The sequence below is a fragment of the Dryobates pubescens genome, chromosome 21 (genome assembly GCF_014839835.1).
Source record: "Dryobates pubescens isolate bDryPub1 chromosome 21, bDryPub1.pri, whole genome shotgun sequence".
In the NCBI taxonomy this organism is placed as follows: Eukaryota; Metazoa; Chordata; class Aves; order Piciformes; family Picidae; genus Dryobates; species Dryobates pubescens.
Genome location: NC_071632.1, coordinates 10,609,227 through 10,637,220, shown reverse-complemented (window position 1 = coordinate 10,637,220; position 27,994 = coordinate 10,609,227). Strand labels below are relative to the sequence as shown.

At 53.2% G+C, this 27,994-nt stretch overlaps 1 protein-coding gene across 8 annotated transcripts in view; it reads left to right on the top strand.

Moving 5' to 3' along the window:
- MAP4 (microtubule associated protein 4) overlaps positions 1–27,994 on the top strand; it is a 131,157-nt gene that overhangs the window by 88,435 nt on the left and 14,728 nt on the right. For 6 of the 8 annotated variants that reach the window (XM_054171299.1, XM_054171300.1, XM_054171302.1 and 3 more), the window contains exons 13-15: positions 23,024–23,124; positions 24,624–24,836; positions 26,013–26,190. In XM_054171299.1, coding sequence (XP_054027274.1) covers positions 23,024–23,124; positions 24,624–24,836; positions 26,013–26,190 — 492 coding nt within the window. Of the gene's footprint in view, positions 1–10,701; positions 12,509–23,023; positions 23,125–24,623; positions 24,837–26,012; positions 26,191–27,994 lie in introns of those variants that run through there. The other 2 variants (XM_054171304.1, XM_054171303.1) reach the window with 2 other exon arrangements.

Sequence of the window (27,994 nt, the reverse complement as noted above, 5' to 3'; positions counted from 1 at the left end):
GGTGAATCAGTTGTGGGGAGACCTGAAGTGACCCTGGTGGCAGAGAAACCTAGGAAGAGGTGCAGTGATGGGCAAAGGAAGAAGCCTGAGAAGAGCCCTCTGGAGCAGAGAGCTGGTCTGGATGCTGGGGTGGGAACAGTCAGGTGTCCCAGCAACGAGAAGGTGGCTGGAAACACAAGAGAAATGACCTTTGATAGAGATGAGAGGTCTGGTTTTGGGAGGGAGCTTTGGCTGGAGAGTCAGAGAGGTGTCACTAAAGAGGTGCTGGAAGAGCCTGAGGCACATGGGGACACCAGAAGAAGTTTCTCTAATCAAGCAAATCCTTCAGGTGATAAAATAAAGACTTCAGGGACAGAAATAGTCAGCACTAAAGAACCTTGGCCCAAGGGTAAGGAGCTAGACAGACCTGAGCCTCTCCCAGAGCATGGGGCAGACACAGCCATGGCCCATGATCCCACCAGGGACAAGCCTAAGAAAAGAAGTAGGGATGTGAAAAGGAAAAAGGCAGAAAATAGTCCTGAGCAGGGTCCAGGTGCCACCCTTGCAGCAGGGGAAGAGGTGGGAAGGAGTAAAGCTCAGCCTCTTGATAAAGGCAAAGACCCTCACTGCAGCATTTCAGGGACGCCTCTGGGTGACCAGGCTGCTGCCACTGAAGGTCAAGCTCCTGCTGTGCCTCTGGAGCCAGAGAAGTCACAGGCAGGCAGCGAAGAGAAATGCAGAAGGTTGGAGGTGAGCTTGCCACAGCCACTTCTGGGGCAGAAAGCTGGTGCAGAGATGTTTTCTCCTCCTGACTTGGAGATAACAAACAAATCTGAAGCAGAAAGTCCCTCTCCTTGCAGCAGCAGGGGTGGCCTTGCTGCCCCAGAGCAGCCAGCAGGTGACACTTTGGCCACAGTTCCTGAGAGATCTAAAAAGAGGAGTCATGATGGAAGCAGTAAAAAGGCTCCAAGCCCCTCTGAGCAGCCTGGGTTTGTGGAGCCAAAACCAAAGAGGAGTGAAGTGCAGCCCCCCAGGGGGGCTGGGGAGGACCATGGAGAGGCAGAGATGGATGTGGTGGATGAAAACAGAAATGTGAAGAACTTCCCCCTTGGCCCTCAAGTGCTTTGGAACAATAAAGGAAATGCCTTTGAGTCCTTTGCTCAGGCTGCAGGAACTGGCCCTGCTGACATGGGCTTCCCAAAGCAGACAGATGAGGGTGCAAGAAGTGAGCACCTTCCTCATCCTCCTCCCCCTCCAGCAGCAGACAAAAGCAGCACAGAGCCCAGATCTGGGGCTGAGAAGGAGAAACAGACACACAAACCTTGCAAGCAGCCAGTCAGCCTGGGACACACAGAGCCTGGAGAAGAGGATTCCAAGAAAGATGGACAAACAAAAAGAGCTGCTTCCCAGGCTGGCAGTGAGGCACTGCCTTCAGATCATGCAGTGCAAGAGGACACTGCACCAAAGAAGGATGAAGCTCACTTCTGGCCAGTGGCAAAGGTGGATGAGAAAGAAACGAGAACTGATAATGAAAAGCAAAACACTGACCAAGTTTCCCCAGACCTTCCTCAGAAGGGGGCAGATCCCAAAAGCAAAGCAGCTCCTGTAAGTGCCAAAGGCACAGAGAAACTAGAAGGCACCATCCCTCCTGGAGAGGACACTGGGGGCATCTCCCCAGGGGGTGCAGCCACACCAGAGTGTGGAGCAGGAGCAGCCCTGCCACAGCTTGTGGTGGAGGATGGAGCTGGGGAGGCTCAGCTGGATGGAGGCAAGAAGAGTTTGGACAATAAAGTGAGCACAGCAGGGGCTGCTGGTGTAAAACTGACAGCTGCCCAAAGTCCTCCAGATGCCACCAAAGGTGCTGCTCAGCCTGCAGAAGAGAGTGCTGCTCATGCTGGGGAAGCTCACTTGAAGGGTGGCCCAAAGACTGGGGCAGATCAACCTCAAGCCACAGCTAAAGGCAAAGAAGAAGGTGAACCACAAGGTGTGAAGGAGGCAAAGAAAGAGCGACTCAAAGCAGCAGCACCACTGAAGGGCTACATGAGACCCACCATGGCGAGAGGGGTGCCAGCTGTGCCAGCCAGCGCTGCTGCAGCCAGAGAGAAACCCAAGCAGCCGAGAGTCCCCGGTGTGAGCCGGCAGAGGCAAGAGCAAGGTGTGTGTGTGTGTGTGGTGTGGGCTGGCAGCAGTAACCCAGGCAGCTTGTGCCTGCTTGGTGGCACGTTGGCATGACCGTGGTGGTTAATCCTGGGTGGCACAGGCGAGCGGGGCATGGCCGGGGGTGTTCTGGCTGTGGGTTCTGCTTGCCTGTCTCACGGCCCTAATCCCTGGTGTGGAAGGACTGACAGCTTGGTCTGAGTTGCAGAACTCTGGGTTGTTTCCATGGATGTTGGTGAATATCTCAGGAAGCTTGCACTTTCGGGTGGTGTGACCTCAGCTGCTGGGCACCCCAGGCACCTGCAGGGTGAATCACCCTGGTCACTGCCCGGCGCCGTGTGCCACTGGGCGAGGAGCCCAGAAACACGGTGTAGGAAATGTTCTCATGCTGCAGGGTCTGGGCTTAATCCCACCTCAGCCTGACTGCAACCTCCTCCTCCTCCCCCTGCAGCTGGTTGATGACTTTATCACCAGCTTCCTTGAGCTGCTGCATCCCCCAGGTGCTCTTCCTTCTTGAATTATAGAAAGAATTGGATTCCTTGGAGGTGTTCAAGGCCAGGTTGGATGAGGCCTTGAGCAACATGGTCTAGTAGAAGGTGTCCCTGCCCATGGCAGGGAGGTGGAACTAGATGATCTTTAAGGTCCCTTCTAACCCAAACCACTCCATGATTCTGTGATAATTTTGGCCCAGCAGTTACACAAACAGTAGTAGGAGTGGTGAAGAGTTCATTCTCGATCCCTCTGAGGGACTCTGGACAGACTGGTAAGCATTTGGACTGTTTGTCCTGGCTGTTGTCCAGGGAGCAAATTCCCTCTGCTCACAGGACATGAGATGGAATTCATTTCATAGCACTGAATGAAGTTCACTGGAACTTTAAAATGGAGAATGTGGTACAGACACAGAAGTAACCAATATTCCTCCACTTCTGCTCATTCCAAACCTTCCTCAGCCAGACCTGGCACCACCTCTGTGAATTCCACTCTGCTGAGTTCATAGATTCATAGAATGGTTTGGGTTGGAAGTGGCCTTAAAGATCATCCACTTCCAGCCCCCTGCCACACCTCCCAGTAGCCCAGGTTGCTCAGGGCCTCATCCAGCCTGGCTTTGAACACCTCCAAGGAGAGGGTATCCTCAGCCTCCCTGGGCAACCTGTTCCAGTGTCTCACCACCCTCACTGTCCAGAATTTCTTCCTAATCTCTAGTCTCAGTCTCCCCTCTTGCAGCTCAAAGCCATTGCCCCTCGTCCTGTTACTACAAGCCCTCGTCCAAAGTCTCTCCCCAGCTTTCTTGCAGCCCCCTTCAGCTACTGGAAGGTTGCTCTAAGGCGCTGGGGAAGTTTCTCCCTGCCCTGAGGTGCTCTTTGGGGTTTTTTTGCCTTGTCATCAGGCATGGAAGTTTGCTCCTGCTGCCAGTTTGCATGATGCAGACACTAACTCCGCCAGCGCCCGGCTCCGGCGCGCTTAACACGCTGCTCAGGTTCTGGGAGGGCTGTTGTAATTTTAATGAGTGTTGCATAACCTGAAGTGGTTCTATTTTAGTGAAAGTGGTGTTCTCTGCATGAACTTGTGCCTGCAGAAGTGATGTTCTTTGGTGCATGATGCTACAAAGGAGAGGGTAAAGCTGCAGGCAGCATCTTTGGTGACAAACCCGATGTTTCTTTCAAGCCTTGCCGTAGTCTGCTGGGATCTTTCTCTCCCTTTGCTCACTGTTGGGTTCATGGGAGCAGGATTTTAGTGGCAGATCCATGCTGCAACAAAAAAAAAGGAGAGAAGCTGTTGCTGGAGGTTTTGCCCAGGTAAAGTGTGCTTGGAATTGAAGGAGTCTTGGTTCAGAGCAGGACTTCAGCCTGTGAGTACCTTGGTTCATGCTCTGCATTTCCCAGTTGGCCAGACCAAAGTTTACACAGGACTTTACAGTTGCTTCATCCTTCCAGCACTTCAGAGCCTCAAGGCTTGTGGCTTTTTTGAGAGAGTCTCTAAATCTCAGAATCCTCAAATCCCAGCATGCTGGGGTTGGAAGGGACATCTGGAGGTCATCCAGTCCAACCCCCCTGCTAAATCAGGGCACCCACAGCGGCTTGCCCAGGATCACAATGGCTGGGGGGGTTGGAAGCTCTCCAGAGAAGGAGACTCCATGACCTCTCTGGGCAGCCTGGGACAGGGCTCCATCACCCTCACAACAAAGAACTTTCCCCTCCTGTTCATATGGAACCTCCTGGGTTGATGAGGGGAAGTTTTCAGTCAACCAGTGCTGAGCCTTTTGACTCAGATTCACTGCCAGCATCCCTGGCATCAGTGAGCTGTGAACCCTGAGTGAATCCCTGGGTTGGTACCACTGGTGTGGAAGGGCCTCAGGCTGGGTGTGAGGGTGGAACAATGAATTCCTGCAGCACCTGGGCACCATCTAACACCAGAAATCACTGGAGGGGAAGGTGTTGAGGGTCATGGCCATGAATATGAGTGTGTTTCTGTAGTGGGCAGAGAGCAGCTACAGAGATCCAGGAGATCAGAGTCATAGACTGGTGAAGGGACCTTCAAAGCTCCTCCAGTCATTCCAGATGTTCACTGATCTGCTGGGGCCATGGGCTCTTCATGCCCATCCATGCTCCTGTTACAGTGACAATTCACCACTCAAAGGTTTCCTGTCCTCTCCTGCCACCAGAACTTGGCCAGCATTTCACCTGTGTTTGTCAGGGAGGACCATGGAGCTCACCCTGTGCCATACCTCCCATCCACTCATGTCAGATATTTGGCTTTCCCTGGTGGGCATCAATCATCTACCACCATCAGAGCCACTCCTGGAGATATTTTGGAGGATCTTCCACCAACTTTTAGCAGCTACAGTCTCCATAGTCAGGGTCCCCAGCATGTTCTGGGATCCCAGGATGGCTTTCCTGGCTGCATCAGCTCTTCTTTGTGCTGCTAGAATTGGTGTCAGCTCTGTCATCAGCTCCCTTGGGAGCCATGGCAACCAGGATGCTGCAGGGTTCTCTCAGTGACAGTCACAGAATCATAGAATGGGTGGGGGCTGGAAGGGACCTCTGAAGATCAACCAGTCCAACCCCCTGCTAAAGGAGGGCATCCACAGCAGCTTGCCCAGGATCACAATGGCCAGGTGGCTTTGGAAGCTCTCCAGAGAAGACAACTCCACAGCCTCTCTGGGCAGCCTGCTGCAGGGCTCCAGCACCCTCACAACAAAGAATTTCTTCTCCTGCTCAGATGGAACCTCCTGGGTTGATGATGGGAGGTGTTCAGTCATCCAGTGCTGAGCCATTTGGCTGAGATTCACTGCCAGCATCCCTCTTCCCTTCACTCCTCAGGCTGTAGTTCAACATTGAGACTCCCAAATGCCTTTTTTTCCCCCAGAAGTGTCCTTACAGCATATTCTCTATTTGCAAAGGAAATTCACCTCTCTCAGTGTGTTGGGCTTTCTGTCTGCTCCTACTCTTTGATTTGCCCAAGCTCTTCAGGAAGGGGCTGGTTCCTGTGGAGTGATGCTCCAGTTGATGCTCTGGGCTTTCTGCTGGCAGACTCAAGCCCTTATTGTGCTACCACACTGTGGCCTAGACAGATGTCTTTCTCCACTGTTGGTCTCTTCTCCCAGGGAACAAGTGATAGGACCAGAGGAAATGGCCTCAAAGTGCCCCAGGGAAGGCTCAGGTTGGACATGAGGAACAATTTCTGCCCCTTTAGGGTTGTCCAGGCCTGACCCAGGCTGCCCAAGGCGGTGGTGGAGTCCTCATCCTCGAGGAGTTTCAAAGCTTTGGAGATGTGGTGCTGAGGGCCATGGTTTGGTGGTGCCCTGGCAGTGCTGGGTTCATGGTTGGACTCTGTGATCTGAAAAGTCTCTTCCAATCCAAATGCTGTTGTGTGATTCCATTTGGTTGAGCAGGACAAGGTGTGTGTGAACCAATCTGAGCGTGTGAAGGGCAGGGTTTTTAGCAGAGCTTGTCCTTGATGGTCCTGGTCACTCTGCTCAGGCACAGTTGTTGATCACAACAGTTAATTAGAGGCCAGGCTAGCTGGGGATGCTGACCACCAGCTGCTCATCATCCTGGAAAGTGATGTTGCCTTAGAAACGGGTGCCAAGGACTGCATGGAGTGATTGGGTTAGATTAGGGGGAAAAAAACCCCAGCAGAGGCATTAGGAGGGATCAGAGATGGCTTGGGGAGCCAGCAAAAATAGAAACACGAGGCTGATTCATCTGCTGAGGCTGGGAGCCTGCAGATTGGGCACTGCCTGCTGACGTGGCCATGTAGTGATCTCGGGCTGCTGGCACTGGCCCTGCCCCAGCCCAGGGGCCACACTTCACCCGCTGGAGCCCAGTGAAGGGGACGGGGGGCACTTTGCAGGTTCTGCAGCAGGTAGGCAGGTTTGGGTTGTGTTCAGAGCTGCATCATGGGCATCAAAATACAGGCAAGCAGCTCAGAAAAACCACTAATTGTGGATCATAGTGGTACTGAGACTTCTGCCTGTGCTCAGCCTCCCTGAGGGGCTTGTGCCAGCTGATGTGGGAAAAGGCAGGGTCTGGGATGGGCAGGGGATGGGAACAGGCAGGAGAGACCCTTCCTGCTGGTGAAGCAGGCTGCATATCACCACTGCAAGGGTGTCAGAACCTCCAGGCAGAATCTCCACACCCAGGAGCTGGACCAAGGTCTGACTTTGGAAGAGTTTGTAACTGTGTGAGGCCTTCAGTACTCTCACCTTGGGTGCTGGGGTCAGTGTTGGGTCTCCCCCTTAGAAGAGTATGGAATCTGCCTCAGAGCTGAACTCAGGGTAGAAGCAGTGGATGGGCTTCCTTTCAGGCCTCTAACCCTTCTAACCAAAGTTCTCTGCAGCACCAGGCCTTTCTCACTCAAGTTGTTTGCCCAATTTGCCCAAATCCTGCTTGCTGGACACCCTCCTACCCTTTCCTGCTGCTCTTCCTTGACTTGTTTCTCTTCTAATTCTTTAAACATGTTATGGGAGCCTACAGGAAGGCTGCAGAGGGACTTTTCCTAAGGCTGTCTAGCAACAGGACAAGGGGGAACCGTTTGAAGCTGAGGGAGAGCAGGGTTAGACTGGATCTGAGGAAGAAGTTCTTCAGTACAAGGGTGGTGAGACTCTGGAATAGGTTGCCCAGAGTGGTTGTGGATGCCTCTCCCCTGGAGGTGTTGAAGGCCAGGTTGAATGAGGCTTTGAGCAACCAAGTCTAGCTGAGGGGCATCCCTGCCCATGGCAGGGGTTTGGAGTAGATGATCCCTCAGGTCCCTTCCAACCTGAGCCATTCTGTGATTCTATGAAGAAACTGGGACCAGAGCTCCTGGATAAGGACTTTGCTGGTCATGTCCTGTGAGTGACCACTTCTCTTAGAATAGAATAGAATTAACCAGGTTGGAGAAGACCTTTGGGATCATCGAGTCCAACCTATCATCCAACACCATCTAATCAACTAAACCATGGCACTGAGCACCCCATCCAGTCTCTTCCTAAACACCTCCAGTGTTGGTGACTCCACCACCTTTCTGGGCAGCACATTCCAATGGGCAATCACTCTTTCTATGAAGAACTCCTTCCTAACACCCAGCCTAAACCTCCCCTGGTGCAGCTTGAGACTGTGTCCTCTTGTTCTGGTGCTGGTTGCCTGGGAGAAGAGACCAGCCCCTGCCTGTCTACAACCTCCCTTCAGGTAGTTGTAGAGAGCAATAAGGTCTCCCCTGAGCCTCCTCCTCTCCAGGCTAAGCAACCCCAGCTCCCTCAGCCTCCCCTCATAGGGCTCCAAACCCCTCACCAACTTTGTTGCCCTTTCTGGACACATTCCAGCAAGTCAGCATCTTTCCTAAGCTGGCTGAAAGCTTAACACAAGCACCCTGGCACAGCTTTGGGAGCTGAATATTAATAAACTTAAAGGGAAAAAAATGGATTTAGGAGGAGACTTAGGTAGACTGAAAATGAGCACCTGCAAACATCATGCTATGGGCAGGATGAAGCTGCTGCAAAGCCCTCAAGGTATGAACTCTATGTTACCTCCATTAATGTCCTGAGACATTAAATATTAGATGACTCCAGAGCTCTTCCATAGCTAAGGCCTGAATATGCTTCATTTCCTCCATTAAATAATCAGCATGAAATAAATAAAGCAGCAGCAGTGGCTGTTCCTGGCTGTGTGTTGGACATGGTGAGTCAGGCTTTTCTTCCCAGTCAGGCAAAGCTCTTCTGGGCTGCAGGGCTTTGAAGGACCAGCCCCTAAAGCAAGGAGGGGCTTCTCCTCTATCACAAATAGTGGCTGTTTGCTTTAAAATTCAACTCAAACCAACCTAGGAGGTACTTCAGGTTGCTTTGCTGACTTATCCTCGCTCCTAGAGAAGGGCAGTAAGTGATCTCTGGATGGAGATTCCTTGTGTTGGGACTGAAGAGTGACAGAAGAGCATCAATAACTCCATGGGATTAGATGACTGCAGGGTCTGCTGCTTTGGGGAGCAGACCAAAGACTTCTAGACTGAGCAAGAGCTTGTCCTGAAGAAACAAGCATCTCCTCAGAGAGGATGTGACATCTCATTGTCTGGAGAGATTCCAAACCCACTTGGCCACTGTGATCCTGGGCAAGCTGCTGTGGGTGCCCCTGCTTTGGCAGAAGGGGTTGGACTGGGTGATCTCCAGAGGTCCCTTCCAGCTCCTACCATGCTGGGATTCAGGGATTCTGTCCTACATCAGTTCTGAGACTGAGCCATGAGCTAAGGTCCCATTTTCCACCAGCAAAGACACCCCAGGAATATTTTAAGGAGGATGGGGGGGGGCTTGGAATTGGTGGAGGCCTTTAAGGAAGTGGAGCTGGTGGGTGGAATTATTCTGGTTAATTACAGGGTGGCAGGAAAGATTCCTCTAACTTACAGCTCCTTAGTCATTGTTTTTAAATATAGCAGTGCCTGAAATTCAAAGCTTGAACACAAGGAGGTGAATGTGTGGATTGTAGCAGTTCCCAGCAGCAGGTTCAATTCAGGGGGCGTGGAGTAGCTTGGAGTCTCTGGGTGTAAAAATACATTTTGTGTTCAGTGGGAGCATGGCAGGGAGTCCTGGAGCTGCTGCATCTGGGAGGGAACTGCCCTCTGGGAAAGGACCTGGGGGCTTGCTGACAGTGACTGGAGATAAGCCAGCATGTGCTCAGGTGGCCAAGAAGCCCACCAGCACCCTGGCTTGGATCAGCAGTGGTGTGGCCAACAGGAGCAGGATGGGGATTGTTCCCCTGGACTGGGCACTGGTGAGGTCACACCTCCAATCCTGGGGTCAGTTTTGGGTCCCTCACTCCAAGAAGGACATTGAGGGATTGGAGTGGGTCCAGAGAAGGGCAACAAAGCTGCTGAAGGGTCTGGAGAACAGGGCTGGTGAGGAGCAACTGAGGGAGCTGAGGTTGTTGAGCCTGGAGAAAAGGACGCTGAGGGGAGACCTGGCTCTCTGCAAATCCCTGCAAGGAGGTTGGAGCCAGGTGGGGGTTGGTCTCTTCTCCCAAGGAACAAACAAAAGCACAAGGGAAAATGACCTCAAGTTGCCCCAGGGCAGCTTGGACTTGAGAAATAATGTCTGCCCCTTCAGGGTTGTCAAGGCCTGACCCAGGCTGCCCAGGGCAGTGGTGAAGTTGTCATCCCTGGAGGGGTCTCAAAGCTGTGGAGATGTGGTGCTGAGGGCCGTGGTTTGGTGGTGATCTGGCAGTGCTGGGTTCATGGTTGGACTCCCTGAGCTTAGAAGTTGTCTTCTGCTTAAGTGGTTCTATGATTCTATGACAAAATCTCCTCCTGGACTGCAGTCTGTTGGTGTCTGTGATAGTTTGTGTCTGTGGCCATTGTGACCTTGGTTCAAAGAAGGCTATTTACTTTAGTCAAGGATTGATCTAAACCAGGCACTTAAGAAAAGAGACAACTCTGCAGTTTGGTGCTGATGCAAGGGCAGAATCCAGATGCCAGTGGCTGAGTGGTTAGAAGCAAGCCAGGCTCCCAGTTCAATGATGTCCAAACGCAGTCAGAAAAGCCTTGGCTGTGGAGGCTTCGCAGGATGGCCGAGCTCTTGATCCGTGTTGGGACCACGTCTGGGTAGATCAACCCAACATGTGAAGTGCTGGGGGTGAATACAGTATGAAAAGCAAAATGCAGCTCAAAAAATGCTGTAAGGTATCTTTATTTGAAAGCAAACCCATGTGAAGGTGACGTTTGAAGTATCTCAGACCCCAAAACCTCTCTTCACCTGACCCGTTTCATCCTGCGTGAGCCCTGTGGATTGTGAGTGATGAAGGTCCTCATGCCAGCCAGCTTGTGCCCATTGTTGGCTCCAGCCGAATGCATTAAAATGCCCTGCAAACAAAAGCCCTTGCGCTGAAAGGGGTCATTCAGAGCTGGAATGTTTGGGGCTGGGCTTGCTGGGGGGGGGGAAGGGTTGGGTTTTGGTGTAAGGGGAGGAAAATTGCTGAGCTTAGGTGTTAAGCGTTCCTAAGAGTGGTTCAGCAGCAGGAACTGGTGGTTATCGGTGCACTGATGGTGACAGGGTTTGGTAGAGAGCAAGGGGATGGCAACATTGCCCCCACTGCCCGACGCCCCAGGAAATGCTGCTCGCAGAGCAATGATTCCACAGGGATGGTCAAACCCCTCGCCTCGCATCCCGCCAGGGACGGGAGCTTCTGCAATAGGAACAGGTTCATCTCCACTCTTCACAAAAGGATCAGGGGTTGGTTGGAACTAGTGGCTGGATCCAGTAAGTGAAGGCGTGCGGCAGGCAAGGGGGTGGGGAGGAAGGAGTTTTGTCATGAATAGAGGGGGCATGGTGTGTCGTCAGCGCAGCCGGCGAGCTGCTGGGAGCCGCCGAGCCAGCCCCGGCAGGAAGAGAAGCGCTCGGAGATGTCTCTCTCCAACAAGCAGCCCGCAGCCCTCTCCGAGTACAGCCAGCTGTGCAAAAGCAAGAACCCAGAGAGCTTCTCGGGAGCCTTCCACTGCATGGAGTCCCCCAAAGACTTCGGCAAACCCGAATTCGAATGGCAGAGGACCGAGGGGAAGCTTAACGAGATTGGCTTGAACGTGAACGCGGGGGGACCGATTAAGGATGGGCTGGTTAAGAACGCTGGCTTCACGGATGAGGACAAGCTCTGCTTCTTTGAAGGCAAGCTAGACAAAGAGCTAAAAATAGCTCAGAAAGACAAAAGAGAAATCGAGGTGCAAGGCAAAAAATACCAGGCAGCTGCAGGTCACCTTGAGAGCTGGGCTCTGATTTCTGAGCCGTTTCCTTCCGCGGAAGGGAACTTTGCAAACCCTAAGGCTACAGATTTTCAGGTGGGACAGGCTGGAGCCGAAAAATCTGGGGCTGGGCTGGGTAAAAATGAAGCCATCACCGATCAGGAGAAAGCAGCTGGGAAGGCTGGAATGGAGACCAAATGTCAGCCAGCTCCAACCCTGCCCAATCTGTCTGTGTCAGAGAGCCAGCCCAGCAAATTCGTGCAGGAGCAGGAGATCAGTGTCTGGAACCCTAATTTCCACTCCACTCTGCCGAACGATTCGGGCTCTAAAGAAGCCACGGTGAAAAAAGATGGAGCCCCCAGCTATTGTGTGCTGGGGGTGGTTAACGACGGCTACGTGCAGAGTGGATTTCCCTCTTCCCCAACACCACCCAAGCCGGAGCCTCCAACTACCACCGTGGAGCTGGCACAAGATGACTCCAAAAGTAGTGACTTTAATCACGGCTCCGAAATGGAGGAAGAGCTGGAGGACAGGCTGGAGGACGGCAGCTGTCTGCAGAGGGCTGCCCACCAAAGGAAGGCAATGAGGCGTGCAATGTCCGAGTGCTCTCACTTGTCTGTGCCCCTAACCCTGGACCTGGCTGATAAATACCCTGAGCCGGTGCTTAGAGAGGACGTCGCTACTGGGCTGCTCTCTCCTAATAGCAGCCTGACCCAGTGCTCCAGCCCCACAGCCAGGAAGCCGGGCGCTGCGATGAAGAGGTCAATGACCGTGGCAGAGGAGCAAACATCTGTCTGCGGCTCGGGTCCCCAGCAGAGCAGCGCGCCGGGCAAGGAGCACCAGTCCCTGCCGGCAGAGGAACCGGCTGCCAAGAAGAGAGAGGAGTGGAACGGAGGCAGCAGCTCGGGCAAGAAGGAGCTGGCCAGCCCGAGCTTGTACCACAGCAAGCTGGAGCAGATCCCTGAAATCAGCAGCCAGGACAAAGAGAAGGAGGAGGTGGCAGCGAAGAAGGAGAAGAGAAATGCCACCGATGGAGCTGCCGGGCTGGATGCTGCCAAGAGCAAAGGCAGCGAGCTGGAGCCCGGCAAACCTGCTGCTCCCCTGGAGAGAAAGGAAATCGAGGTCAGCCCTGTGCAGAGCTCCCTGTCTCCCAAGCAAGGAGATTTGCCACGTGATGGTATGTTGCTAATTTTTACCTTCCAGACGGAAGCTGGGAAGGAGCTAAGGGACCTTGACAGGCTGCAGGCAGAGGGTGGGCGGCTGGGTGCACCTGAGGAGACCGGTGTGGGGCTTAGAACAAAGGAAGGATTTGGGGGTAGGCAATAAAGGGAGCAAAAATGGCCAGAAATAACTCTCTGTCTGGTTCCATGGCATCTGCAGCAGCAGCTGCTCTTGCTTGCTTGCTGGGTTCTCAGAGTCACAGATTGCATTGACTTGGAAGGCACTCTCAAAAGTCATTTTGTCCAACCCCACTAAGCCCAGGAGGTTTTCAGGTCTGCAGCATCATCCACAGTGGTTGTCTCTTCAGGACCCTCTTGCCACTCCCTCCTGCCAGCTCAGGTGCCCTGGTTCAGAGCTATGAGGATGTTCCCAAAGTTCAAACCTTTCCATCTGTGTCTGGGATCTGAGGAGTCTGCTTTTCCATGAAGCTTTTTAGCACCTTTTGGTCAAAAAACAAGTGGATATGACACTCTGGGATGTTGTCTAGTGGTCATGGAGGTGTTTCAGGATGTGGTCTGGTGATGATGGAGTTGTTGGGTAGAAAGTTGGAGTCAATGATCTTGGGGGTCTTTTCCAACCTCAGTGGTTCTATGATTCCCTTTGAGGGCAGCAGTGAGACTGAACAGGGGTGGTGATTTGTGTAGTGAAGTTCTTCCCAACATCTTCAGTGCTGAAATCCAAGGTGGAATTTCCTGGTTGCTCTCCATAAGCTCTTTCCCAAACCCCTCTCACAAAGGAGCCTTTCCCCTCACTGTTGTCAAGAGCACCTTGTTTGATTTGCTGGTGTTTTGGGGATGGATGAGGTCAGGCTTTCAGCTCTCTGAGAGGAGCAGCTGAGCTTTGTTCTACAGCCTAGAGCAACATCTGTGTCCCTCTGGCCAGCTGCAAACCTGCTGTTTTGGGCAGATGTGGGGTGTGGGGATGGGCTGGGTGCTGCTTCTGCCGCTGTGTTCACCAGAGCCTTGTGTGTGCAGCAGGGGGAAATGTGTCAGGGAATCAAGACAAAAGACTTGGGTGAGAATTTGTGCATCCCATGACTTCTGCAGCCAGCTGCTTTGCTGAACTCTCTGAGGACCAGTATAAAAGCTGGGATTAAAATACCCAGGTGGGAGGTGATGGTGGAAGTGAGGCGTGTTTGGGAGGGTTTTGGAAGCGAGGGTTTGCTCCAGAAGGCTGGAGAGGGTAGAAAAGCTGAGCTTTCCCCAGCACTGAGCTGGGAAGGTTGATCTGGAGCAGAGTGGTTTGTGCTCTGCTGACTGGAGTTGTCTCCCTGGCTCTGTGGTGTGGTAGTGACACCCAACGGTGGGTCTGTCAGCTCTGGCGCCAGGCTCTCATCCTCCTCCTGCCGCTGCCCACCTGCACCCGAGGCACCAGAAGGGCAGTGAAGGGTCTGGAGAACAGGGCTGGTGAGGAGCAGCTGAGGGACCTGTGGTTCTCCAGCCTGGAGAAAAGGAGGCTGAGGAGAGACCTCGTTGCTCTCTGCAACTCACTGCAAGGAGGCTGGAGCCAGGTGGGTCTTGGTCTCTTCTCCCTAGGATCAGGTGACAGAACAGGAGGAAATGGTCTGAGGTTGTGCTAGGGGAGGTTTAGGTTGGACATGAGGAGCAATTTCTTTCCTGCAAGAGTGGTCAGACATTGGAACAGGTTGCCCAGGAAGGTGGTGCAGTCCCCATCCCTGAGGGTGTTCGAGAAGGGTGTGGACATGGCATTTGGGGACATGGTCTGCTGGTCATGGTGGTTGTAGGCTGAAGGTTGGGCTCTGTCCAACCCCAGCAATTCTATAATGCTATCATTACAGGGTTTTACCTTACTAATATCTCTGGGAGGCTTCAGTTTCCAAGATTATGGTCAGAGATCTGTGGAATGAGTTTTTGGGTGGCCCCAACCCTCCCCTCTCTGAAGTGCCACCACATCCAGCCTCCTCCCCTTTCCATTCCCTCTGTCTCCCCTTGTCCCTCACGGTCTGCTCGGCACGCAGATCTTAACTCGCCCTGGCAGCCCTGGCGGAGGTGGTGTCGGGTTTGGTGGCATCATGTCATGGATTGCAGACATGGCTCCTTCAGCCTGAGGAGAGGTGTCAGGTCCTTTCATGCAGGCAGCTCTCCCAGTGATGGTCACCAGAGTGATGGAGTGAGCTCCTGGCTGCCAGCCACAGCTAGAGAGGGCACCTGGAGGTGGATTTGCTTGGGCACAAGTAGGACCTGTGCAGATGTGTGGTTACCTGAGGGTCATCAGACTTCTCGGTGACTTAAACATGGAATCACAAAATGGGTCGGTTTGGGAGAGACCATTAAGTTCATGGAATCCAGCCACTAGCCCAGCACTGCCAGGGCACCACCAAACCATGGCCCTCACCACTGCATCTCCATGGCTTTGAAACCCCAGGGATGGAGACTCCATCACTGTCCTGGACAGCCTGGGCCAGGCCTTGACAACCCTTGAGGGGCAGAAATTGTTTCTTATGTCCAACCTGAACCTCCCATGGGGCAACTTGAGGCTGCTTCCTCTTGTCCTGTCACTTGTTCCTTGGAAGAAGAGACCAATCCCCATCTGGCTCCAGCCTCCTGTCAGGGAGTTATAGAGAGACAGAAGATGTCTCCTCAGCCTCCTTATCTCCAGGCTGAACAGCCCCAGGTCCCTCAGCTGCTCCTCGGCAGACCTCTTCTCCAGGCACTTCACCAGCTTCCCTGCCCTTCTCTGGACCTGCTCCAGCAGCACTTGTAGAGTAAAAATGATTTGCAGAAACAGGTGGAAGAGAAGAGTCCTGCATGTGTGCAGCCCTTTCATGTCACAGGAGTTCTGGGGTGGAGAGCTGGGGACATCCACCCCGCAGCTGAAATTTGTTTCCAGGGTGATTCATGCTCTGGAGAACGAAGAGTCCGGGTTTGGCTGGCTGGCAAAGTCCATGGAGCTCAGGAGGCAGCTGTTTCAAAACACAGCTATGTGGGGTCTTTACCTCCAGAAAACATGGAAAGCATCATCTGATGTGGGCTGACACGCTCTGCCCCGCAGGCCTGAGCAGTGGTGCTGGAAAGGTCCCTGGCAGAGGAGCAGGCAGAGCTTTCTGGTTGGCTGCTCTTTGCAGATGGTGAATTCATCCCTCCACACTGGCTTGAAACCAGTTCTAACCTCCTGCCATGGGTAGGGACACCTCCCACAAGCTCAGGTTGCTCAAGGCCTCATCCAGCCTGGCCTTGAACACCTCCAGGGAAGGAGCATCCAAAACCTCCTTCGGCAACCTGTGCCAGTGTCTCACCACCCTCACTGTTAAGGGCTGCTTGGGGTGGGGTTTGACTGTTCTGTGCTCTGCAAGGTGTTGGTGAGAAATGAGCTCTGGCTTTGTCCTCTCCTGGGAGGAAGCAGAGCCCATGGATAATGTAGTTCCATGTTTGCTTTGCTTTAAACCCCTGGAGTTTGGAGGAGATTTTTGGAACATGAGAAAAGGAACAAAAATTCCTCAAGATGGTTCTGAAATGGAGATCTTCTCAATGAGAAGAGCAGCCTGAGAGGGCATCTCCTCAGTGCTCAACAAGAGCTAAAGGGTGGCAGGCAAGAGGCTGGGGCCAGACCCTTAGCAGTGATGCCCAGGGACTGGACAAGGGGCAGCAGGCACAGCTGGAACCCAGGAGGTTCCATATGAACAGGAGGAGAAACTTGTTTGCTGTGAGGGTGCTGGAGGCCTGGAGGAGGCTGCCCAGAGAGGTTGTGGAGTCTCCTTTTCTGGAAAGCTTCCAACCCCCCCTGGCCATTGTGATCTTGGGCAAGCTGCTGTGGGTGCCTCTGCTTTAGCAGGGGGTTGGACTGGATGATCTCCAGGGGTCCTTCCAGCTCCACCATGCTGTGAGATGCTTTCAGGCTTTCTGTGATGAGCTTTTGCTTCCTCTCCCTGTTAACAGCAGGGAGGTGGCTGCAGTAACTCCACCAAGCTAAGACTTGGCTGGAAGGGTGGAGCTAAATCTGTCCTTTGTGTTCTGTTCACGGATCAATGACCTCTTCATATCCTCATCAATTTCTTCTGCTTCAACTGTAGCACTCACCTTGCAGGTCCCCTTCCAGGCACAAGATAAGTGTCCAAGAGGACCCACAGATCTCTTGGAGCTGAGAGGAACATGGTTTTCCTTCTCTGTGTAGGTTCTCTGTGTAGGTTCCTCCCTTGTTTTCCATGTTCTATTTCTTCATTCCCAACTTAGCATTTACCTTTGGAAATTGGAACCCAATTGGAACCCTTCCAACCCAATGATTTGGGGTAACAACTTTTGTCTCTGGCCCCATTTTCATCCTAAAAATCCCTGAAGGAGTTGTCCAACCTGATCCCAGTCATTTGACTGGCACCTCTCAGAATTTCAGCCAGAAGACTTCCTTGGCCCTCTCCAGCTGGGGTTGTTTTGCTAACCATCTGCTACTCCTGGAGGAGTTTTTAAGGTGGCTTGGGACTGTAGATTAAACCTTTCTGTCTGGCAGGTCTTTTGGTCTCAGTCTGGTGGCACATTTGGGTTCATTCCATGCTAAAAGCTGTCACAAAGACAAACCCTTTGGGGTCTCTCTTGTCCCCAGTGCAGGTATTGGAAGGAAGGAGCTGCTGGCTGCAGATCAGAGCTGAGCTGAGCTGCAGAGCTTCTGATCCCTCCTTTCATCAGCAGTTGCTGCCCCTGTCAGCAGAACAAGCAGTGGCTTTGTTCCCTGCTCTGAACAACAACTGATTGATTCATCCTCACATTGTGCCTGAGCTGGGGTGTGATTTGTGGCACGTCCCTGGTGCAGGGTCAGAGAGACATGGGGTCCTTTGGGCTGGAGGAGACCTTGAAGAGTCCAACTGTTAACCCCACAATGCCAGAGCACCTTCTGGTGGCCTTGCAGTACTTCAAAAGGCTGAGCAGAAAGCTGGAGATAGACTTCTGAGCAGGGCCTGTTGTGACAGGACAAGGGGTGATGGCTTGAACTAAAAGAGGGAGATTCAGACTGGAGAGAAGGGAGAAATGTTTGACACTGAGAACAGTGAGAGCCTGTCCCAGGTTGCCCAGAGAGGTGGGAGATGCTCCATCCCTGGACCCATTGCAGGTCAGGTTGTTTGGGACTCTGAGCAACCTTCTCCAGTGGCAGATGGCCCTGCTGACTGCAGAGGGGTTGGACTGGATGAGCTTTGAAGGTCCCTCCCCACTCAGAGCAGTGTGTGACTGAGGCATCAGCTGCTGTAAGCCCCCTTAGAACAGCTTCTCTATGACTTGTTGCTGACATCAGATGATGTGCAAGAAGTTGAGGTTGGGTGCATCATAGGTAACATCTCTTTGCTCTGGAGTGGTCAGGGCTGTACCTGTGTGGACAGGATGTGTGCAGCTCTGTGCCTTCAGGTCCTGGAAATCACAAATTCACAGATTGCATTGGGTTGGAAGGGACCAGCAAAGGTCATCTTGTCCAACCCCTCTGCAGTGTGCAGGGACACCTCTGAGCGGATCAGGCTGTCCAGGGTCACACCAAATCTGATATCTCTGTCCCAAGCCCTGCCCAAGTCCTAGCCCAAGCCTCCTGGGAACGGTCTGAGGTTTCCCCAGACCAGCTGTGGGGACAGACTGAAACAGGGCTTCCCTGCTCCCCACCTGCTGTCCCTTCTAAGGCCACTCCAGCTGTGTGGTCCCCGGTGCTTGCAGTCTGACTGGGAGCTGTACTGGTCTCTCTCACTGGAGTTTGTCAGGGCCGTGGACAGAAGATAAAGCTTCTTGGTGGTTTCATCAACATCCTGCCACTTTTAGAAGTGAAAAGGGAAGAGCTCCTGGATCTTGGTGACTTTTGTACATCCAGCATCACGTTTTTAGCTGCTGGGGCTCAGTCCGTGCCATGGTGGGCATAGGCAGCCGCTCACTGAGCTTGGTCTGGAAGAACAAATTCTGATTGAGGATTTCCCTTCCTGGGTAAACAAATTAGAGTCTTAACAAATCAACTTAGGTTTAGAAGATGCAGGCAAAGAGGACATCTGCTTTATTCCCTGATTTGTGATAGCAAGTGAAGATGTCCACTCTGATTGAGCTGCGCCGGGCGCCAGCTCAGCTGGCTGGATCTGGGTCAGGCAGGAGACATTTTGTTCAGCCCTCTCTGGAGAGGAGAAAGCAGATGAGGGTCCTGTTCCTGCTGAAGCTGAGATTTGTTGTATTCATAGATTCACAGAATGGTTTGGGTTGTAAAGGACCTTAAAGATCATCCAGCTCCAAACCCCTGCCATGGGCAGGGACACCTCCTGCTAGCCCAGGTTGCTCAAGGCCTCATCCAGCCTGACCTTGACTGTCTCCGGGGAGGGGCCATCCAGGACCTCCCTGGGCAACCTCTTCCAATATCTCACCAACCTCACTGCAAAGAATTTCTTCCTAATCTCCAGTCTAAATCTGCCCTCCTCAAGCTCAAAGCCATTGCCCCTCGTCCTGTCACTACAAGCCCTTGTCAGAGGTCCCTCCCCAGCTCTTCTGAAGCCCCTTCTGCTACCGGGAGGCTGCTCTAAGGTCTCCCTGAAGCCTTCTCCATGCTGAACAGCCCCAACTCTCTCAGCCTGGCCCCATAGGAGAGGTTCTCCAGCCCTCTGATCATCTCATGGCCTCCTCTGGGCCCGCTCCAGCAGTTCCATGTCCCTCTTATGCTGGGGGCACCAGAACTGGTCGCAGTGCTGCAGGTGGGGTCTCACCAGGACAGAGCAAAGGGGCAGAATCACCTCCCTCATCCTGCTGGTGATGCTTCTCATGGTGCAGCCCAGGAGATGGTTGGCTCTGGGCTGACAGCAACCATTGCTGGCTCATGTTGGGTTTGTCATCAGCCAACACCCCCAAGTCCTTCTCCTTCAGGCTGCTTAAGTGCCCTAAAAAAGCTTGGTCTGCTGGTGAGATTTGTGACCAAGCAGCTCACTCTGGGTGGGGATGGCTGGAGAGGGCCTCACAGCATTCCTGGTGACCATGGGCAGGTTCACTTTGTGAGGTTGTTTACGTTTCAGAGGGAGAGTAAAGATGGGCACTGCCTTGCTGCTTAATCTATTTCTCTTAATGGATTTTCAGCTGATGGCTCTAATCCCTGGGAGAATTATGGAGCTGTTTCATTGAGTGATGCTTTAGCTGAGCTTAGCCTGCTGGGATCCCTGGCTGGGGATCGGGAGGATCACGAGCACATTGGAACCCAGCTGCCAGCCTGGGTCAGCGCCCTGGGGCAAGGCAGGTGAAGTTCAGAGCCCAGGAGATGGGAGCTGACACCTCACCAAGTGCTGCTGCTGTCAGGATTTTAGAGGTGCCAGGAGGAGGCTGTTGTGTGGCTTGCCTTCACCACAGGGGTGTCCTAGGAGGGAGGGGGGAATGACAAATGTCAGAGAAAAGGAGGCTGAGGGGAGAGACCTTGTTGCTCTACAACTCCCTGGAAGGAGCTGGGAGCCAGGTGGGAGTTGGTGTCTTCTTCCTAGGATCAGGTGACAGAGCAAGAGGAAGTGGCCTGAAATTGTGCCAGGGGAGATTTAAGTTGGACATGAGGAACAATTTCTTTCCTGCAAGAGTGTCATGCACTGGAACAGGCTACCCAGGGAGGTGGTGGAGTCCTCATCCCTGGAGGTGTTCAAGAAACCTGTGGACATGCTGTAGTGGCCATGGTGGTGTTGGGTTGGTGGTTGGAATTGATGATCTTAGAGGTCTCTTCCAACCCAAACAATTCTGTGATTCTGTGAGGGCTCCATCACACACCTTCATTCCAAACACAGTGTGGAAGTCCCCATGGTGTCCTCTGCTTCAAAGTTACAGCAGAATTAGAAGTGTGATCCACTTAAACTAGAAGGGAAGCTTCTTTGGTGTGAGTGTGCTGGAGCACTGGCACCTGACCCTCACCCCCTGTCCTGTCACAACAGACTCTGATCAAAAGTCTGTCCCCAGCTTTCTGATCAGCCCCTTAAAGAACTGCAAGGCCACCAAAAGGTCTCCCTGGAGCCTTCTCTTCTCTAGGCTAACAACCCCAACTCTCTCAGCCTGGCCTCACAGCAGAGGGCTTTCAGCCCTCCCAGCACTGCTGTGGCCTCCTCTGGCCCTGCTCCAACAAGTCCCTGTCTGTGCTGAGGACTCCAGAGCTGGATGCAGGATTTTCTTGCAGCATTGCTCTCAGAGTTGGTGCCTCACACTGATGTCACCTGGCAGGTACAAAGGGTTTGATTTCCATCCTTCAGATCCTCCTCAGCAGGGAAGAGCAGGGCTGGGGGTGAGGGTGGAGACACCAAACAGTAGGGTGCTGCCATGAGCAGCCTGGGGAGAAAATAACCCTGATGGCAGGGTCGTGCCTGCCTTTGAGTCCATCAGGAGAAGATGCCAGACTGGGATGTCCTTCCTGCTCTCCTTCAAGCCCCTTTCCCTCAGGATTCATCCAGCTCTGGGTGCTGACTCAGCTCAGATTGATTTTCTCCCTCAGCAAACATCACAAGGAGCTGGAGGAGCTTGGGGCAGAGCAGCTCCCAAGCCCGGCAGCTCCCAACAACATGGCTTTGAAACCTCTTTTAGAGGCTTTCTTGCCATGCTTGGGGGCACAGGCCAACTGCAAAGTCTCTGCAGTCACTCCTGCAGCCTAATGAACAGATCTGATGAAGACTTGGCAGCTCTTCCCTGCATTCCCTGTGCCGAGGACATCTTCCCAGGCAGCTCTCTCAGCTCTCTGGAGAACATCCTCATAATTAAAGGGTGAATGAAAGCAAATGTTCTGATGAGCACAATTGGGTTGTTACTCACACTGAGGCAGCACAGGAACAAAACCATCCTTCTCCTGTCCCTCAGGGGTGTCTGCGGGGTCGTGTGTCCCAGGCTGCGGGGATGGAACCTCAGAGATGAGCCTCTGGCCCCTGAAGTGGGAAAGTTCCTTGCCCAGCTCTGCTGGGGTGATCACTGGGACACAGCAATGAGGGGAGGGCTGGAAGACCTCTGCTGTGAGGCTAGCAGAGGCTGGGAGAATTGGGGTTGTTCATCCTGAAGAAGAGAAGGTTCCAGGGAGACCTTCTGGTGGCCTTTCAGTGCTTCAAGGGGCTGATCAGAAAGCTGGGGACAGACTTTGGAGCAGGACCTGTTGTGACAGGACAAGGGGAGATGTCTTAAACTCAAAGAGGGAGATTCAGACTGGAGAGAAGGAAGAGAGGTTTGACACTGAGGGTGAGACACTGGTGAGAGCCTGTCCCAGGTTGCCAGAGAGGTGGGAGATGCCCCATGCCTGGACCCATTGCAGGTCTGGTTGTTTGGAGCTCTGAGCAACCTGCTCCAGTCGCAGATGGTCCTGCTGACTGCAAGGGGTTGCACTGAATGACCTTCAAAGGTCCCTTCCCAACCAACCTATTCCATGATTCCACGCTAACATTGTTGAAGTTCCTGCAGAGCAGCCCCTGTTTGATTCAGTAGCATGAAATCAGGTGAAATTCACCTTGTCCTTAGTTCCAAAGCATGGAAGCTGCTGGAGCTTAAATCCTGAGTCTCTGGGAGCTGAGGTTGTTCAGGGGCTCCTGGAGCAGATGAATCAGCGTTACCCTGTGGATGCTGCAGTGCCATCATCGAGCAAGAGGTTTCAGGTTGCTGCTGAAGTAGCAGTGCCTGAAAGGGAGCATCCAACAGATAGAAAGTCACCTTCATGTCCCAGAGATTTGAGGCTGGTGGGACCCAAACTGCTGCCATTCTCAGGTGTGGGATCCTGAGAGCAGAGAGCAGTGAATGGACACAAGGTTGTGGTTCAGGAGCAGGAGCTGCCAACGTCAGTCGCTCCTTCTGGTGTTGCCGTAGATAAAAGTGGGAGAACATCAGGTTAGTTGGAACCCAGTGGAGTAAATTGGTGTAGAGGAGCTAGGATAGATGAGCTTAAAAAAAGGAAGGAAGAGCTTTTTTAGGTGAAGTTGAGTGATTCTTCAGGATTTGGCATTAAAATGGGTGTCCAACCTGGGTGTTTCGGTGCTTGTTTGGCTTCCCAAGCCAGTTTGGATGGTGAACCAGCTGCTCCAAAGGTGTTTCAAAGCTGCAGAGATGTGGTGCTGAGGGCCATGGTTTAGCACCAGCCTTGGGAGAGTTAGAGAATGCTTGGACTCCCATGAGCTCAAAGGGCTTTTCCAGCCCAAATCATTTTATGATTCTCTGATAAGGCATCGTGTAAAAGCTGGGGGAGGTCAGAACTTCCCCAGTAACGCTACAACAGCTCATGGTCATGACTTGAAGCATGGGCAGGTTTGCTTTTGTAATGAGATCAGAGGTCTCCTTCAGCTGCTGTCTCTTTTCCTGCTGGAATAATGTGAAAAATGGGTTGCTGGTGGCATCTGGATGGACCTGCCCTGTTCCAGGGCCAATCTTTCTTCCTGTAAGTATCCTGGTTTGGAGGAAACCTTCCAGAAATACTCCAGCTGGAAGTGCTTCAGTCCTTTCTCCTGATGGTAAGCTATCAAAATCCATGTTAAAAACCCCTCAGACTCACAGATTTCCTTCCTTTGATGTTTCCTTTTCCCCAGTAAAACCAGAAGAGACCAAACCAGCTGAAGCTGTGACTGGGAACGACATCACGGCACCTCCCAACAAAGAGCTTCCTCCCAGCCCTGAGAAGAAGACCAAGGTAGGTGTGGTTCCACCTTCAGCCTCTTTGCTTCCATGGATTTTTATTTGCCAGCTTTTCTGCTTCTTAAGCTGTAGCAGCACAAGTTCTGTTTTCTGAGCTGCTCTTGGTCAACCATTTCACTGGGACAAAGCCCCCAGGCCTGGTGGTGCCAATGGAGCCTGGAGCAAAGGTGACCGAAGATGCATTTCCTAAGGGTGTGATGAGCTTTCAATCAGTTCCCTGCTTGCTGTGGGTGGTGTGGGAGTAGTAAGGGGTCTGACAGCATTTCTGCTCCACCCAGAGCCTCCTGCTTGGTCACAGCACCTTCATTTTCAGTTAGTATGCAGAGGTCCTGTGCAGAAGCTGATGGGCTCATCTTTCAGGCCTGTTTATGAGACACAAGAGATCTTCCAGAGGTGTACAGCACCCAGTTGAGGCCAGCCCCAGATTAGAATCGTAGTCATGGAACAGTTTGAGTTGGAAGATGACTTTAAGGTCATCAAGTCCAGCACTGGCAGGTCCCTACCAAACTGTGGCCCTCAATACCACATCTCAAGCTTTGAATCCCCTCCAGGGACAGGGACTCCACCACTGCCCTGGGCAGCCTGGGCCAGGCCTGGACAGCCTTCAAGGGGAAGAAATTGTTCCTTATCTCCAACCTGAGCCTCCCCTGAGACAGCTTTAGGCTGTTTCCTCTTGTCTTGTCACTTGTGGCTTGGGAGAAGGGACCAACACCCCTGATTCTTTGAGTAGAGATAGAGGCAGGAGGTTCTTGGTCCTTCCTTCTGTGCTTTAGATATCTCCTGAATTTGGGTCACACCAACCCCATGGATGCTCCAAGTTTGGAGTAGAGTCACTGTAAAGTTGCCTGGTGGAAAAGGACTTGAGTGGAAAAAGCATCCTGGTTTGGATCAGAAATGGTGTGGCCAGCAGGACCAGAACAGGGATTGTCCCCCAAGGACTGGGCACTGGCGAGGCCACACCTCAAATCCTCGGCTCAGTTTTGGGTCCTTCACTCCAAAAAGGACATTGAGAGGCTGGAGTCAGTCCAGAGAAGGACAATGCAGCTCCTGAAGGGTCTGGAGAACAGGTGTGGTGAGGAGCATCTGGGAGACCAGTGGGGTTGTTTAGTCTGGAGAAGAGGAGGCTGAGAGGAGACCTTCTGGCTCTTCCAACCCAACCAATGCTATGATTCTATCACTGGGACCAATCCTGTTGGCTTTGAACTGGGTGGGAAACCTCCCATGGGCTGCCTTGGTGCCCTCTACTGCCACCTCCTTTTGCTCTTTGCCAGGCTCAGAAAACAGAAAGCTGCTTCAGGTTCTTTCCTTTCCATCCCAAACATCCTTGTTCTGTTCTGGCAGCTCTTTTGGTTGGCAAAGTGCAGCAGTTTGGTTGTGGGGTGTTTGGTTTTGGTTTTTACCCTTTATTTGTTTTGTGCTGCTTTGGTTTTGGTTTGGTTTTTTTCTGTTGTTTTTGTTTTATCCTGGATTTTGCTTTCTTGAAAACCCATAAAGCCTGCCACGTCCACATCCTCCACCAAGCCTGCTGCAGCGAAAGCCAAGCCCCTGGCAGCCACCAGCCCAAAGCGGCCGAGCTCTGCCGCGCCTGCCCCCCACAAAAAACCCACCAGCCCTCCGGCGGGCCCTCCAGCAGCCGCCGCCGCCAAGCGCCCCGCCACCGGCACTGCTCGGCCCTCCACCCTAGCTCCAAAAGAGACTAAACCAAAGGTAAGAGCTGCTGGCTTCTGGGGGAGCTCCCAGAGCTTGTTTCTGTCTTAACGTCCCAGCGTCGTACCCCCGAGTCAAACCGCAGTGTGGGCACGGGAGGGGACGAGGAGGAGGGCTGTGGTTCGTTGTGTTGTGAGAGCCACAGGATCTGCTTCCATTAACTCACAGGCAGCAGCAGATCCCCCCTCCTAGTCCCAGCATGCTGGGGTTGGAAGGGACCTCTGGAGATCATGCAGTCCAACGCCTGTGCTCCAGCAGGGATACCCACAGCAGCTTGCCCAGGATCAATGGCCAGGTGGCTTTGGAAGCTCTCCAGAGAAGGAGACTCCACAGCCTCTCTGGGCAGCCTGCTCCAGGGCTTCAGCACCCTCACACCAAACAAGTTTCTCCTCCTGTTCATATGGAACCTCCAGGGTTCCAGCTGTGCCCCTTGCCCCTTGTCCTCTCCATGGGCACCACTGACAAGAGTCTGGCCCCAGCCTCTTGCCCCCCACTCTTTAGCTCTTGCTGAGCATTGAGCAGATCCTCTCTCAGGCTGCTCTTCTCCAGGCCCCAGGGCTCTCAGCCTTTCCTCCTCACAGAGATGCTGCAGGCCCCTCAGCAGCTTCCCAGCCTCGCCTGGACTCTCTCCAGTAGTTCCCTGTCTCTCTTGAACTGGGGAGCCTAGAACTGGACCAAGGACTCCAGATATGGCCTCACCAGAGCAGAGCAGGAGGAGAACCTCCTTGACCCGCTGACCACACTCTTCTTCATGCCCCACAGGAGACCATTGGCCTTCTCGGCTGCCTGGGCACAAACTGGCTCATCTCCACCCTGTCACCAACCCCAACCAGGTCCTTTCCTGCTAGGCACTTCCCAGGCACTCTGCCCCCAGCCCAGAGCCTTCATGAGGTTGGTGGGACCCAAAGGCAGAGCCCAGCCCTTGGCCTGGTTGAACCTCATCCCTTCAGCCTTGTCATAGCTCCCATTCAGCAGAGTCTGTACTCTCAGTCCTGCACTGAACAGAGTTGGTGGCTCCTGCGCATGCCCTTTGATCTCCTGCTCTGCAGCCTTTGGGACCCAAATGACGCGTTGGAGACTTTAACCACTTTCAGTTGGTTTCCAGCTCCTTGCTGACAAAGGCTTTGAGGAGCCCCCCAGTGCAGTCCCACCTGTAACCAGCCTGTCCCTTCCCAGGTTGCAGACACGAAGACCACAGAGAAGCGGACCTCACTTTCCAAGCCTTCATCATCTCCCAGTCCTCGCCCTGCTGCCAGGAGCTCCTCTGCCGCTCCCCGGACAACGGCGGCATCGCCGGTCACCGCGGCCGCTGGCACCAAGAGCACCACTGCTTCTCCTCCCAAGAGGCCCACCTGTGAGTAGCCTCCTGGCTGTCTTCAGCACAGCTCTCTTCCCGACCAGCTGAGTGGATTCCTGTGGAATCACAGAATCATAGACTTGTGCGCTGGGTTGGGTGGGAAAAGACCCCTAAGGGGCATCCAGGCCAAGCCCCTGCAGCCAGCAGGGGCATGGGCAATAGAGCAGGCCTCACCGGGGCAGAGTGGAGGGGCAGGACCAACCTCCCTTCACCTGCTGGTCACACTCTTCTTCATGCCCTGCAGGAGACCATTGGCCCTGGCCACGAGTGCACATTGCTGGCTCCTGGGCAACTTGTTGTGCACCAGCACTGCCAGATCCTTCTCACAGCTTCGTCAGGAATCTGTATCCCACTCTTCCTGTTGGCAAAGAGGGGACTTCCCATGGGCTTCATGCAGCCAGCATGAAGCACAAGCAGCATTCACCATCTGGAGAACACTGGTTTCACTCATTTGAACAGAACTTGAGAGATTCAGTGTTGAATGAGTCTGGTGAAATGTTCTCAGGTCTCCTCAGGGGTTTGCCAATGAGCATCTGAAACTTAATTCCACAGGGGCTTGTTGGAGAGGGCACAGCAAAGGGCTATAAAGATGCTGAGGGGACAGAAATACCTCTGTGATGAGGAAAGATGCTAGGAGTTGGGGCTTTTGAGTCTGCAAAAGAGCAGCCTGAGGGTGCTGATCAATACTGAAAGGGTGGGTGGCAGGAAGAGGGCACCAGGCTTTGTCAGTGGTGCCCAGAGACAGGACAAGGGGCAGCAGGCACAAACTGGAACATGAGAAGCTTCAGCTAAACATGAGGAGGAACTTCTTGAATTTAAGGGTGCTGGAGCCTCGAAGCAGGCTGCCCAGGGAGGTGGTGGAGTCTCTTCTGGACACATTCCAAATCCACCTGGACATGTTCCTGTGTGCCCTTCTCTAGATGACCCTGCCTTGTCAGCAGGGTTGGACTGGACAATCTCCAGAGGTCCCTTCCAACCTCTACCATGCTGTGAGGTGAAGTTCTACCCCTCTTTACCCAGATTTACCCCTGCCAGCTCCTTTGGGTGGTCTCTTATGCAAACTGCAGCCCAGAATGCTGAGGGTTTTAATGAGTTCCCTTCAATTCTCCTTCCAAAACTGAGAGGCAAACAAAGAAGTGTTTTCTGGTGACATTTGAAAGGAGATGGAGGCAACGATGCAGAGATGTGGGAAGGTTGTTCCAAGTGGCAAGATGTACAGAGGAAGAGGCTTCTGCTCCAGCGAGGGTGGTGGGACACTGCCAAAGTACAGTGAGGACTGGGTGGGCGAGGGAGAGATGAGGTCAGCTGGAGAAGCTCCATCAGGAGTTGAAGCTGATTTGTCTGGATCTGTAAAATGCACAGAGGAATCATGAATGGTAAAAGCAGGGAGGAGGAGAAGAAAGCAAGGGTGTGATAAATGCTGGTGGGGCCTGAGGGGACGTCGCCACCAGCCAGGCACGAACAGTTTAGGTTGAGCACAGAATCAGGGAATCCCCAATCCCAGCTCTGTGGGGGCTGGAAGGGACTTCTGGAGATCATGCAGCCCAACCCCTGTGCTCTAGCAGGGGTACCCACAGCAGCTTGCCCAGGATCACAATGGCCAGGTGGCTTTGGAAGCTCTCCAGGAAAGGAGGCTCCACAACCTCCCTGGGCAACCTGTTCCAGTGTCTGACCACCCTCACTGACAAGAATTTCTTCTTGATCTTCAGTCTAAGTCTGCCCTCTGCAAGCTTCAAGTTCTCCCTCAAGTCCTCCTGGACTTGATGACCTTGGAGATCTCTTCCAAGTAAAACAATTCTTT